Source organism: Thunnus albacares, chromosome 8, assembly GCF_914725855.1.
Source record: "Thunnus albacares chromosome 8, fThuAlb1.1, whole genome shotgun sequence".
Lineage (NCBI taxonomy): Eukaryota > Metazoa > Chordata > Actinopteri > Scombriformes > Scombridae > Thunnus > Thunnus albacares.
In genome coordinates this window covers 11,544,286-11,558,378 of record NC_058113.1, presented here as the reverse complement: position 1 = coordinate 11,558,378, position 14,093 = coordinate 11,544,286, and the positions used below count along the sequence as shown (strand labels likewise).

Below are 14,093 nucleotides of genomic sequence, written 5' to 3'. Positions count from 1 at the left end.
AAAGAGGGATGTATAAATAGCAATGGGTTCCCTTATGTACATCTGTTTGTATACATGTACAAATTACTGTATTTATATTATATAAATATGTGGATCTGTTTAGGCGCATACATAGCAGGTATGTAATACAACTGCATCACTACTTTGTATAATATTTATTGAAGCCATAGGGAATCTGGTTGATATATGATTGTAAATGTATACAAGATGTACAAATATATATAATGAAATGTGTTAACAAAAAAATGAAGATATGAGTCATCCCAATGAGTGCCTGTCATCACTTTTATATACTTTTTCATTTTGTTTCAGGAAGGATAGTTTTAATTTTTTGATAGCATAGAAGAGGGGTTGCTTTTTTTTTTTTAATTTTAATCTTTCTTTCCAACATTGTTGGTGGTTTCTTAATCTTGCTGTCCATTCACTTGTGCCATGAGGACATAAACCATTTTTTATTTTTATTTAGATACTATAAGCAAAAAGGGGAGGTAGAGTGTAAAGTACTATTAAATCAGAGCATATGATGATTGATCATCACCTGTCAGCTACAGGCAGTACCTTCCCATTCTCTTGAATGAGAAAGTGTGTCCAACTTTTTGATTGGTGTTGTATTTGTTTTAAAAGTTTGAATAGCTGAGCCAAAAACAGTGGTACATGATGAAAATGTCTCATTACTAATGCAAATGGTGTAGCCACATGGAGTCTCTCCAAACCTCACCAGATTCATGATTATGTTAACTGTGGTCAGTAACTGTTAGTTGTTTCCCTGTTATCTTTTACTTAAATGGTTCTAAAAAGTTGTGTATTGTTTAATCACAGACATGAACATTTCCACATATAGAGTGCTGCTCTTCCCTGAGTGTTGCTTGTATGTATTTTAAGAGTCATTAAATAGCTCTTAAGACTTGATAGACTGCTAATTTGTTGACCTCTATGTAGTGTTGAATATCTCCAAAATATCAACTGTTCATGAACTAAGAACGACATCCTTGGTTTAAGCTGTGCGACAATGCGATTTGTTTTTATTTACATATGAGAACTCTATTAACTCTTAAAGGAGCATTATTCATTCAGTTTATCTGAAAACTTAATAATCATCAAATATGGGGACACATGTTTTTCACTGGACAGTGACGACATACACACAATGGCTGTATATATTATGGCTCTGTGCCTCGTTGCAGCATTTTTCAAATTAGAGGCTCACTATTCAACATAAAAATCTGTCTGCACATAAAGCCAACTGGGCACTATAATAACAACACAATTATTTTCAAGACTGTAGCCATATCAAGCCTACAAAGAATCATTATACAGCATCTGTTGTGGTGTGCCTCGGACTTTAGTGAGACAGAGACCGATATTGTTAGAGTAAAAATAATAGTAATAACTATGATCTTCCTATATATTCACTTTCAAACACTCACTATTGTGGTCTTATTATTTTGAGATATAGTGGGAGGGTGGATTATTTTTTATCTAATTCAAGGAGAGGGCTCAATTAAAATAGTAATAACATTGGGAAGACCCCCTTCACTGATAATTTTTGTTCATTCCCTTAATCTCTTCTTTTCAAACGCCTAATCTTGGCTCCTTCTCATGGCACAAGTTCTACAAAGCAAACAGATGGCTGAGTGTTGGCCCACTACATTGTCAGGTCTTGCCCTAGTGCTATCTATGATGGAATTGTGAGTTGCCAGCCTCTATCTGATTGCTTTTTCATAGCCCTTGTTTCATCTTACAACTCTAATTTGTGCCTACTTATTACAAATCTTTCCTGACTTGTTCACCTTAATGTAAGAAGCCAGTTTGATGCATATGGCTGTCCCCGCTAACGCCTCCTACCTTAAATTAATTCTTGTTTGTTTATTTTCAGTTGCTGCCAAGGACTTCAGCACTTGGACATATTTATCATCACTGGGTGAGACTAACTTTGCATCCTGACAGGATGTGTCTAAGAGCTGCAAGTTCTCAACACAGAGAAGAAGTATGGTCTTCACTTTTGCCACTACATTTTACTTGTTCCAATAATAAATCTAATCCTACAGTGGAAGGATATATTTTCAAAACTCACATGAAACTACAACACTGACAAGTAAGAAAGTAAGAAAGTAAGAAAGTACCCTACCGAAAATCAGGTGAAATCAAAGTTAACTGTGCAGCCCTAATGTTTGTCTGAAAGATGACAGAGGTTATACATGTACTGTATTTGTTTTCTGTATACTTGGAGGAATTCCATACTATGCCTTCCTTATAGGTTCCTGCACCCAGTATCCTATAATCTATGCCAGATGATTAAATTGCAGTTCAGTTGACATTGATGTATTTGATGTCTGATACGCAGTGACAGACAGGACTCCATTGATAGTCATGCTAGCGGCATGGTTTTAGGGATGGCAATTCGAAGATATTTTTTGTCTACCATATGGAGTAGTGGTGACAAATCACTATCATTTATGCATTACCCATAATGCCCTGACTGATCTGACATTTGTGTTCAACCAATTCTCAATAGATGGTTACCACATTTAAATCTTGTAAAATGCAGTCTACGTGTGAGACTATCAGTTGGTTTTATCAAGACAAGAATTGGAAAATATCTACATGGGATTCAAATTAAATCAAACATTCCTCTCCATCCAAATACTACTGTGAATGACTTTGATACAATTTGAGCAAGGTTATAAACACTGTGTTTTTTGGAGATAAAGGTGCAATAACAGTAATTAAATGGCAAATTCTGCGCTAACAACAAAACCCGTGTTTCATGGTGAGACAAAGAAGCAAGAAAAGGGAGATTTTGATAAACTGACTTACATTCTTTGGCTGTTTGCATTAGAGTTATCTTAAATTATGATGACAATGGGAAATAGCAGCTGAACTGCTGTCTTTGCTGTCTACAGTTTACAGTATGTGTATTAGCATTTTTGCGTTACTGTACAGGAGTGCTTGTGTATGACACAGTGTAGGTCTTCGGTACATTTAGTCACCAAACTTACACTGAAACACGTCATCTTGAATTAAGCATGATATGTCTCTGAACATAAGTCAGTAGAAGCTGGCATGAATAAAAGACAGCTGATGAAAATTTCAATTGGTATCAACTAGAACATCTCAGGAGGGTATGAAAAAGCGGTCTTACTGAAAGAAAGAGAGAAAGAAACAGAAAAAGAGTGTGTGTGTACATAAATGTAAATGTTTACATGTGTCTGTCTATCTGTTGGAGTGCACTGCGTTGCATAGTCAGACATCACAGTGCAGAAAGCCTGCAGGCTGTTGACTAAAACAACTCAACTTCACTGTGCAGCTTTTTTTCATTCAGTACATTTACTTGCTCCCAAGAAACCAGGTTACTGGGAGAAATCAAGTCAAGTCAGGAAATCAGAAAAGGACTTAACATGCACTGCCATAACCTTTTTACTCTAAAACTTGCATTTAGATGGAGCAGGCCAGGAATGAGGTCTCTCTTTTCCTCCTGACAGTACCATGCTGACATGTTTTAGTTGTGTTGGTGACATATGATCCTATATTCTGAAGTGTTTTTTTGCTTTTTGATGTAATAGTATTGGACAACAGTTGGCAGAACCAGAGCACAGGTTGGGAGCGAGAGAGCACATCATCTTTCCTGCGTATGTAAAATTACTTATCTGGTCTTATGTATTTTGATTTCAGTTAAAGTCAATCTTTGGTGTTCGTTATCTTCAATCCAAGAACTCACTGCTATGCTTAATGAAGCTGGATTGCTCATTTACATGACATTTAAGAAAGCGGGTTACCACAGAAAGCTATATCATGGCTGCTAAACACACCGATGTGCATGTTGCCTTGAAGTCTATATTTAATCTCAACCTCCAACCCCATGCTCCCTTACCCCACGTCCACTAGGACAATACCACAGTGTTGGTGTTTAAGCTAGGGGAGGGAGAAAAGGAATAGAAGAGAGACAGAGGAGAACACTAAAAACACTAGAGATATATCAACAGGATCAGGGCATGTTATAAGGCAAATAGTCTCCCAGAATAATTAGTGTTTACTGTTTATTTCATAAAGTGCTTTATGGCTTTAATTTACAGTTCACTGAGCAAGTCTCTTTCCCAGTGCACTTCAGCTAATTCGCTAATTCCTCAACATGCTCTATAAATTTCATTTATCAACCACCAAGAGAGTAAAAAAATAATAAAATAAAAGATGAACTTTTCTTTCTCCCCTTGAGAATGTTGTGTGACTTTGATCTGGTAACCTACATGATCGATTACCCATGAACCGTGAAAATGATTGCCTCCTTAATGAAGGCACACTGGGCCAATCTTGGCATCGTAAGTATTGATGTTCTTGAGGTGACCACTGAAACGTAATATGAAGTGATAGCATACAGAAGGATAACTATAATAAGTTTGGTGATGAGCAAGCTAGGAAGTGGGAAAAGGGGAAAGAGAGCTATTTTGCCTTTCTGAATGTTTGATCATTATTATTCAATCCAATTTTCAATCTTTCTCTCCCTCTCCCTCCCTGTGTTTATCTCTCCAGAGACTCATTTCATTCCAAAATTGAAAATTATGCCCATACCATTCATCTTTTCTTGTGATTCAATAACGAGCAAAAGAATGAGGAAGAGAGAATATTGTGATTTCCAGAAAGAAGAACAATGTGTAATTTTGTTTGATAGTCATCCTGGTGCAAATTGAATATAGATTGGCATATTTCTTAATTACTGCAAGGCTCATTTGCTGAGATCCAGACAATAAAAAAAAACACCTGACAGTTTTGACGCTTCCCAGGGAGAGGAGGCTCAGAGAGATTTATGTGCTGTTTGAAATCTTATACTGTATTTTAGCACCACCGTTGATCACTTGGAGCGCCTCCTTTTGGCAGAAATAGGGAGCGTAATAATCTTCAGTTCCATTTTATTGTTCACAGAGCATCACACAGACTACAGAGCAATAAGCGATTCAGTCGACTATAGTGTGTGAATGACACACCTGACCGCGTACTTGGTCAGCAGAGGCTCACAACCAGGATGGGACTTAATTCATTGTGGGTGTACCCACGACACCCATGGGGGTGCCTAATCTCCCTAATCCTATTTTTTACTTTTATTCCTCCTATTCTACCTCTGAAAGTGACTATAACAAATTCTGTGACTGCCAATTCAGATGTGTGATTGAGCTAAATGTGATCAACCAAGAGGCATTGAATTGCACTGTTCATAGCACTGTTATATTTAGGACTGTGCCTGAATTTTCTTTGGCAGTGAATAGACAATGCATTGCTCTTCTTTTCATTTCATAACATGAACATTATGCAGCAGAGTGGCCTTTTAAGTGTATTCCAAAAGACCAAGAAACATGACTCCATTCTCCCTTTATGTTTCTGTGCATATAATACTCACTTGTGCAGTTTGGAGTCGTGCCAGACCATGTGCCATTGGCCAGACACTGGCGCGTGGGCGAGCCAGTGAGGAAATAGCCCTCCATACAAGAATATACGATGGAGTGGGAGAAGGTTGTGCCATCCACACGGGAAATACGGCCATGAGCAGGTGTACCTGGGTTCCCACATTGTACCGCTGCAATACAGGGAAGAAAAGAGAAGGAGGTGAAGGTCAAAGGTGTAAAATAGTAATGGATTTTCTATTTTCCATATCAGTGATTCACAATCTGAGGGTCGGGAGCCCCCATGGTTGCTGCAAGATGACTTTTGAAGGTTTCAAGGTGATTAAAGGGTTGTGAAAAATATATTCCTCCTGTATTATGTGAATAATAATATTTATTTATGTGTTAATTGTTGTTGTGCTTTTGACCAGATTCATATTTGTAGTTTCTTGCCTCTGTCTGATTAGTACTCAGGAGGAACAGCCTGAAATGGGAAAATAGAAATCATTGATTTGTGTCACAATTCCCCATTATACGTGTGCGCCTCACATCAGGGGATGCAAAAAAGTATTGTTTTTCTTTTGAAGAAGCTGTGACCCAAACCAGTACAGAACCATTAATCCATACAGCATAACAGCTTTATTATGAGAAACTAATGAGCAGAGCTGGTGCAGTGGTACACAAATCCCCATCACCTTATTGATGAGTCATCGGTAAATTAAGTGCAGTTTGTGTGTTATCAAGTCCCATAGTACATCCATGTTAATGACATTTAGTTCAGTCTTGAAAAAAGAAGAAGATATAGTATTTTGCATGATGGTCTGAAGACTCAGGCTTCAAACTTAAACAATAACAACATTTTTAGTACTAGATTTTACTAATAAGGAACAGGTGTAGAATTATTATATTAATATATTATGATAAAATAATCCTGGTACAATCATTGGGGAAGAAAAAATGGCTTTTCTGTTCTCTTTTTTTTCTGTGTCCTTTCCAGAATTTCAGTCTATGTCACCCAAAGGGGGGAAGGACAGAGTTTGTTTCATGCGTTTTTCTTCTGCTCCAAATCATGTCTAATTAGGAAACTGATTTGCTCTCTCAATCACCTAATTGCCTGGAAAATCTGAAATAGTGATTCTTGTAGGAGACGGACGTGTTGTAGGTGCAGTGGTGATTTCTCAATTACCACATGTGTGTATATAAGCACGCACATTCACCGAGGTGCAAACGCATTACTCAGGCAGATACCCCAACACCCCAGGTGCCAACATCCTCACATTACTGTACTGTAAATGCACATGCACGCCAAAATAAAGTATGGTAGTCTCTCTGGCTTCCTCTCTTAATAATTTGAGACAGATATGATGATAGATGAGCAGGACAGACCTTGATGGTATTGTGAGATGGATATTAAGCTGAATATCCATAGTGACTGTTTTTCAGAGACTGTAAAAGGTTGTGGATAACAGATGGACGGGCTTTAACAGTAGACAGGGCTTTAGATCACAGACAGACAGCACCGAAAGTCATTCAGGCTCCAGTGAATTCCTGCCCCCTCCCTCCTGAGCGGAAGGGACAGCTAAAACAATCTTTAAATCAGGAGTTCAGCTGGGAGATGGAGAGATAAAAAGGTAGGAAAGATGAAGAGTTAAGGGGGAGAAGGGAGGAAGCTGAGCAATAGAGAGAGTGAGACACGGAGGAGGGACAGATGGAGAAGTGGACATGGATGGAGAGACAGCCAGACAATGAGATTAAGACAGAGAGAAATCAAGGGAGAAGAGAGAGAAAAGGGGAGAAAGAGAGACAGACAGAAAAAGAGGGACAAACAAGAGAGAATGAATGAAAGGCAGATACACAGAGAGTAGTTCAGAGGGCCTGGTGCATTGGCCTACAGTATCATATTAAAAATGACACTGGCACTGTGCCAAGCTGGCGGACAGTAGAGGAGAGCAGAAGCAGTCAGATATTTGCCTCAATATCCGGTTGACCCCTGGGGGTAATTTATGCAAGATGTAGAGCGGGCGTTCTGTGAACTAATATCTTCAAAATCCACAATGATTCATTTATCACAATCCAAAAGGAACTTGGCTTTAGGTGTCTAGAATTAATTATTTTTTTGGTTGCAATCTGGAAGCTAGTCACAGTACCATGTGCTGGCAGAAACTACCAGACTGCAGCAGAGAGATACTTATCCATCTGGTGCAGTACTGTAGTGTTTCTGAGCGTTTGCAATCATTTGTGTGTGTAGGTGTGGATGCCTATGAGCACCTATGTATACACAGTGTGCACATTTACATTTGCATGCAGCCCATGAATTGCATACAATGTGTGTGTAAAATAGGACTGGGATAGTTTTCAATGCCAGGGCTAGTATGATAACCAGTTTTTTTTAGCGATATTCAAACAATCGGCTTTTTGGAAACTTACCTTGTACAGTATAAATGTTTTTTTTTCAAAACCCCACTCACTTAAAACATTCATTAACTGGTTACAGATTGAATCACTATTGTATATTTGAGAGTATTGAGGTGTATTAGAAGCAATGTGACAATAATTAATATTCTATATTACACTATATTATAGTGAGAATGGAATTTATTACAAAAAATGTAGCATCTCTAGGTATTTAAAATAATATGTGGATGATGCTGTCACATCACAGAGAACACATTAATTACAGCATTGCAAACAAGACAAATTGTCTTGTCACAATGCAGCCATACAAGGACTTTGCTGAAATAAAATACAGTCTAAAACTATAAAAAACAACAACAAAAAGAATCAGTAATAAAGACTAAGAAGCTGACTAAGCTTTCAGCACCAGCTTTCAGTACTTGACAGTTTAATACTTGGTGTTATGGTCTCTTTTCAATCAGTAGACAAAAAGTATTGTGTTTCAATACCCAGCCCTACTGTAACCACACATCTCTCTGTTAAACTGTAAATTTTAAACTGAGTTTAAATGTGTATCCGCTTGTGAGTGAATGTGTGTGTTACCTCTTGTTAAGACTCCTACGCTCTCCTCTCCTACTGTTTAATACACAACATGACAGAGACATTGCAGAAATCTCCCTTACGTTTGCAGAACGGCTGTCTGCCCGACCAGGTCCCGTTGGGGAAGCAGATCCTCTCTGCTGAGCCGTAGAGTGTATGTCCCACTGCGCAGGTGAAGCGCACTTTGCTGCGCACTTTGAAGTTCCCTGCCTCCCTGCTAGCATGGGCAGGTGTGCCAGGATCTCCACAGGTCCCCGCCGAGTCGCCTGCAATGGGAGATAACAAAACAAGGAGGAATGAAAACAAAGAAACAGAAGATGCCATCCACCGTCTATGTGTGTGTTCACAGATGAACCCTTTCATGTTGGTGTGGTTGTGAATTATAACACAGTGTTCCTCTATGTCAAGCAGAGAGACAATACTGCGAGGACTTAGACTCAAAGTACATCTTTTGAGTCCTCCAAGAAGCAGGTATAAAACACACAATGCACCAATGAATAGTTGTCACCAAGCCAACAACCTGGAGGACCAATACTTTTCACTGCTTTGACACTAGGAGCTTTCTGTCCATAAAAACAGCAGGGCCAGAATTACAATAAAAGGCAACCAGCTGTGGTTATGAGAAATGATGAATACGGTTTGACCTCTAAAGCTAAATGCATTTTCATTATCCTGAATCATTTCTCCTGTCTCTTGTCCTATGGAAGAACATACAGTACTTTCAGTGTCTTTCACCACCTGTCTTGCACATCTATGAATTAACTCAGATAAAAAGAGATGCCGCATCTCATTAATTCTCCTTCCATGTCCCCATTAGGGTTGTCTCCGGTGGGTAAAAAAAAATGGGACATGTTCTCTTTTTCAAACATAAGAAATGAGAGAGAGATGACAGGTATGGAGTCAGGGCGGTGCAATGACTACTGAACATTTCATGTTGTGATGAACAGCAAGCCAAGCTGAGTGGTGTGTGTGAGTCAGAATGGAGTCTAGGGGGTGGGACGGTTTTTTGGTTTTGTATTCACTAGGGACACCCTCAGTGCAAAGGAAAAAAGCACATAACACACATAACACCAACCACCACTTTCACTGCTGCTGCTTCCGCTCTCCCAGAGAAATGAAACCAGTGGAGGAAAGAGACGAGAAAAATCAGACAGACAGACTGATAGATAGAATGATAGACTGATAGACAGATAGATAGATAGATAGATAGATAGATAGATAGATAGATAGATAGATAAGAGTACTGTTTGTATGATATCTAATCTCCTGTTGTGCTCGTCTGTACGGTTCAGTACATGTTGTCTCTTTGTGGGAAGTCTGTGCTTTATTGGCTTTGAGATCCTATTCTTTGAGCTGTGCACACACCCTGTGTATCATTCTCTGCGTGTTGGCTGCTGCTCTCTGTATACAGTGCAGTAAACAGCTGCACTATTACTGGACTTGTTGACAAAGCCTTACTGCACAAACATCAAGCTTATATCTTCTATGCACATCCCACGGCTCGCATGTGCACGAACTGGATTCGTCGGTTCAAGGTCTCACAGCTGGAGATGATATGTTTGTGTGTGGCAGTGGTTAGCAAATGGGTGTGTGTGTGCATACATGTCTACCACTGTACTACATGCATGTGTGTGTCTGTTAGAGAGTGCACTTCATGCATGTGAGTTTTTATGCGTCTCGCATGCGCTTGTTTCTGTGAGTGCATGTAAGTATGCGTACTCATTTGTCGCCTTGGTGTGTGCATGTCCGTTTGTGCGAGCGTACATACGTGTGTGCATGTCTCACAGCAGCTGTCGGTACTTCATTAGTCTCCTTCGGTTAGGTGGGGCAGCCCAGCTAGGCGTGCACTATGACAGCTATAATCTCACTAATTGGGATGGTGGTGGATTTGGTTTGAATCTGAGTTAATGTCCATTCACCGGGCTCCCTTTGTGAGGAAATAATAAGGCCCTCAACTCAGCCATGCAACAGTCGAGGACAAAAGGGGAATGACTTGGCAAGCAGTTTTAAGCTCGCTCTTTCTAATTAACAGGGGAGAACAGATGAGAGGAAGGATACAGTAGATGCATGGATGGATGCATGGATGAGAACTGTTTCTGGACTTCTGAAGAATTCACAGCTCAAATTATTTTGTTGCTATTGCTGATCTACACTCTCTGAAAATTGCAATGCTCCATTTTAATGATTTCTAGACACGCAGATAAAGCTAAAAGACTATGCTGCAACCTTTCTGCAAATAAACTTTTAAGATTATTGGAAAACATCAAAGAGAGGCTTAGACTAAGTGATGGGACATTAAACAGGGAATGTTTGAAAAAACATCTAAAATATACATTAACACTTTCCAGATAGCTCATTTATCTTGGTAACACTGCAGTACTAATTGCATCACTTCATAAGTTTTTGCTAATGTGCTCATGAAAACTAGGTGCTAAAATGTACATTTGCACTAATTTAACACTCTCCAGGCATTTGCTTTATCACGACTTTAGTTCCTTCTGATTTTTACTACAGCTGTAACAGATGTGTATTACCATGGGTCTGAATTCATCAAGCCTCTTACTAATGAACAAATGATCTACAAAGGTCTCTTTTTTCCAGTACAAGTTGCTCATTTCATTGTTAATTAGAAGCACTGATGCAGTATAATCCGGTGTGACAATGTGAGGACAATGCATTTACATGCTAATGATCATCGTCTATAATCAATATCAATATTACCTGAGTCAAAAATGTCACAATTTTCTAAATACTTCGACTTTGTTTCTATGTTCTGTCAATTATACATGTAAATATTCTACCTTTATGAATTACAATCAGTTCAAAATAAAATAAGAAAATGCCCCTAATGCCCCTTCAGTGTTTATATAAATCCGGTGTCATCTATTTTTCTATTAGCATCTGCCAGGAGTGCTTCTGTATCAGTGAAAAGAAATTAAAGTTGCATTTTTATCCTGATTCATATTCATATTATTCATATTATCTGCTAAGGCTCACCTCATCACATCCTTTTTCTTTAGCTCGATAAGTCACAGCATCATTTATAATGATTAAATCCTCTGGTCACTGACCCGGGACTCCTATTCTGCTCCAGAAATTCCTCCACAGGGGTTTACTCTCTAAACAGCAATTGCTCTTTGACAATTTAAATACTTGGGAACAGATTCATGTTGGCTTTACTTATCTCACTTCTCATGTGATGAGTTGATGCTGATTACGTTTGGGAGAATTTAAATTAAATTCACTGATTCTAGTTTGGTTTAAATGGTTTTTGCTCAGATCAAAGCAGAGTATATTTGCCGGGTTTCTTCAGACAAACATAGGCAGCAGAGCTCATGGTGGTGATACACAGTGATGAAAGTGGGCAATGAAATGAAATATAATACAAATTTGCAGATCATCGCTTTCCAAGTGGCTCATTTGTCATAAGGATGCTGATCAAATCATCTCAATAACAGATGGAAAATTGCTTTTAAAGACTAGTTGATAAAGTAGAAAAATGAAACCTCTCAACACTGCTTGGAATACTAACCAAAAGCATTAGAATTACAAGCTTTATTAGATTTTATTGCTATAATTTCATACCTAAAAACAGCTATTAGGCTGTACGCAGCAGATAATTGTGCAGGTGCAAACAAACAACCACCCTACCACACCTCTGTGTTGCTTCCTCCATTTAGCAATACTAAGAACAAAAAACTTTATAGAAACTGACTGTGAGACAGATTTAAGCTTCTGCAATCATGTGCATCTCCTTATTATCCTGGGAGGCTTCCTCACCGCCTCTCTACTTTTCCACTGTCTGAGTAAATACAAAATGTTGAAGGTGAGTAGGGAGTTTGCACTTCTATTTAAAGAAGAAGCAAAAAAACAGTCATACAAGTCTGCTTACAAACATTACTTCTGGCTCAGTGAGTTGAACAAACCAAGTGAACATTCAGTAAAGAGAATCCACTTAAATGGTCAGGAATGCTCAAGTGTGATGGGAGGGAAGAGCACAGATGGGGATTAAGGGGGGAAGTTTGTAGTTCTAAAGACACATACTATAAGGCACTCTTTTTTTCAGGTTTTCAGAAAATGTCAAGAGGAGTGTTTGCAACTAAATGTCCTGAACACAGGATACAAACACTTCTCTTTGCATTTAAGTATTGTCAAGAGTGATATCTAACTTGATTATTACATGCAGGAAACAACATTTGCTTCCACGTGACATAAGTGTGAAGTCATGACTCCCTATCACTGAATCAAAGAGGAATGATGGTAAAAGGTTATTGTTTGGGTTATTTGGCACTGGTCCACCATCAGCGTACTTTCCAAGCATTCATCAGCTAAATGCAGACACATCAGAAAAATCACAAGAGTACCTGTTCTGAAATGTGAAATGCCGGAACTGCTTTAGGTCGATGGGGAATTCGTGGACCATAATGACCTAATATTTTGGCACATAGGTACCGTTTAAAAATTCTGTAAGAGCTCCACAGGGGTCTGGTTTCAGGGTAGTAAATTGGCTCAGACAGCTGATAACTATCCTATGCTGCTTTTTCTCTGAACTTCACACAGCGTTATCCAAATATCCTATTAATGCCAGGACTCCCAGGCACTGCACCACTGCGGTGCGGTGTTCATGTTGCGGGTGTGTTTTGAATATTCTCCTGACAATTCTCACTTACCTCTAGCGTTATCTAGCTTTACAGATAACTGTGGTTTCATTTGCCCAGATTTTGAGGCATTTGTTTTTAACAGTTCTGGTACTCTAATACAGTGGGGTTGAATGGAATTTTGTTCGAGAAATTACATTTTAAAAAATTCAACACTTGTCTTTCCGGAAATAGTGTCCTGGTTAGTCTGTATTATCTACAAACATTGCTATGAACAAGTTTCATTGGAACTACTTATTATTAAAGGAATAGTTCCAATGAAAACTATCGACAGTGTGCTCTGTGGAGTATTGGAGACATTGTTTCTTGCTGATGAATTTTTTAAAAGTAATTTTTTAATGCTGTGAGCACCACAATTGGAATTCCATTAAACTCTGTGGTACTGGGGCGATGCCAGTAATCTCAGACATAGATATCTCAAAGGCTGGGCAAATAAATCCCAAACTATCTGGGTGGCTAGATACCACAAGAAGCAAGAGAGAAAATATGTCTTGTTTATGTTTTGTAATTTGGGTGAACCAAACCTTTAAACACACACGCTCTCCTTTTTACATCTCATGTGGGAAGCACAGACTGAGTTAAATTAAAATGCAGTAAATGTTAGCAAACAACTACCAGTTCCTAACATGATGTTAGTAAAAGTGACATAGAGGAAGAGAGAAAGAGAGAGACTCATGTTTTATTGTGTGAATGTGTGCAGGCATGCTTGTGTATGCAAGAATATATTTGTGTGTGTGTGTGTGTGTGTACCTGAGCAGTGGGGCAGCGGGCCACTCCAGTGTCCATTGAGCTGACAGGTGAGTGATGAGTCTCCTACGAGCTGGCGGTCTCCAGAGCAGGAGTAGCGCACTGTGGAGCCAAAGGTAAACTTCTCTCCAATCATCACTACATGGGGAGGTGTACCTGGGTGGCCGCAATCTACCTCTGCATGACAGAGAGAAAGGAGCGGAAATAAGATTATCAATGGAAGAGTGAATGGATAGAGGGATTAGTGTTATATGCCTCAGCACACTTGATTAAATCACCGTTCACATTGCCAATGGTGCTACTGAGACAACACATTATTTTC

General features: G+C 39.0%; 1 protein-coding gene across 7 annotated transcripts in view; it reads right to left on the bottom strand.

The window, feature by feature from the left end:
• LOC122986830 (CUB and sushi domain-containing protein 3-like) overlaps nt 1-14,093 on the bottom strand; it is a 235,381-nt gene that overhangs the window by 43,666 nt on the left and 177,622 nt on the right. For all 7 annotated transcript variants that reach the window (XM_044358248.1, XM_044358249.1, XM_044358251.1 and 4 more), the window contains 3 exons: nt 13,775-13,948; nt 8,450-8,632; nt 5,390-5,566 (listed from right to left, as the gene is read on the bottom strand). In XM_044358248.1, the coding sequence (XP_044214183.1) occupies nt 5,390-5,566; nt 8,450-8,632; nt 13,775-13,948 (534 nt within the window). The remainder of the gene's footprint in view (nt 1-5,389; nt 5,567-8,449; nt 8,633-13,774; nt 13,949-14,093) is intronic.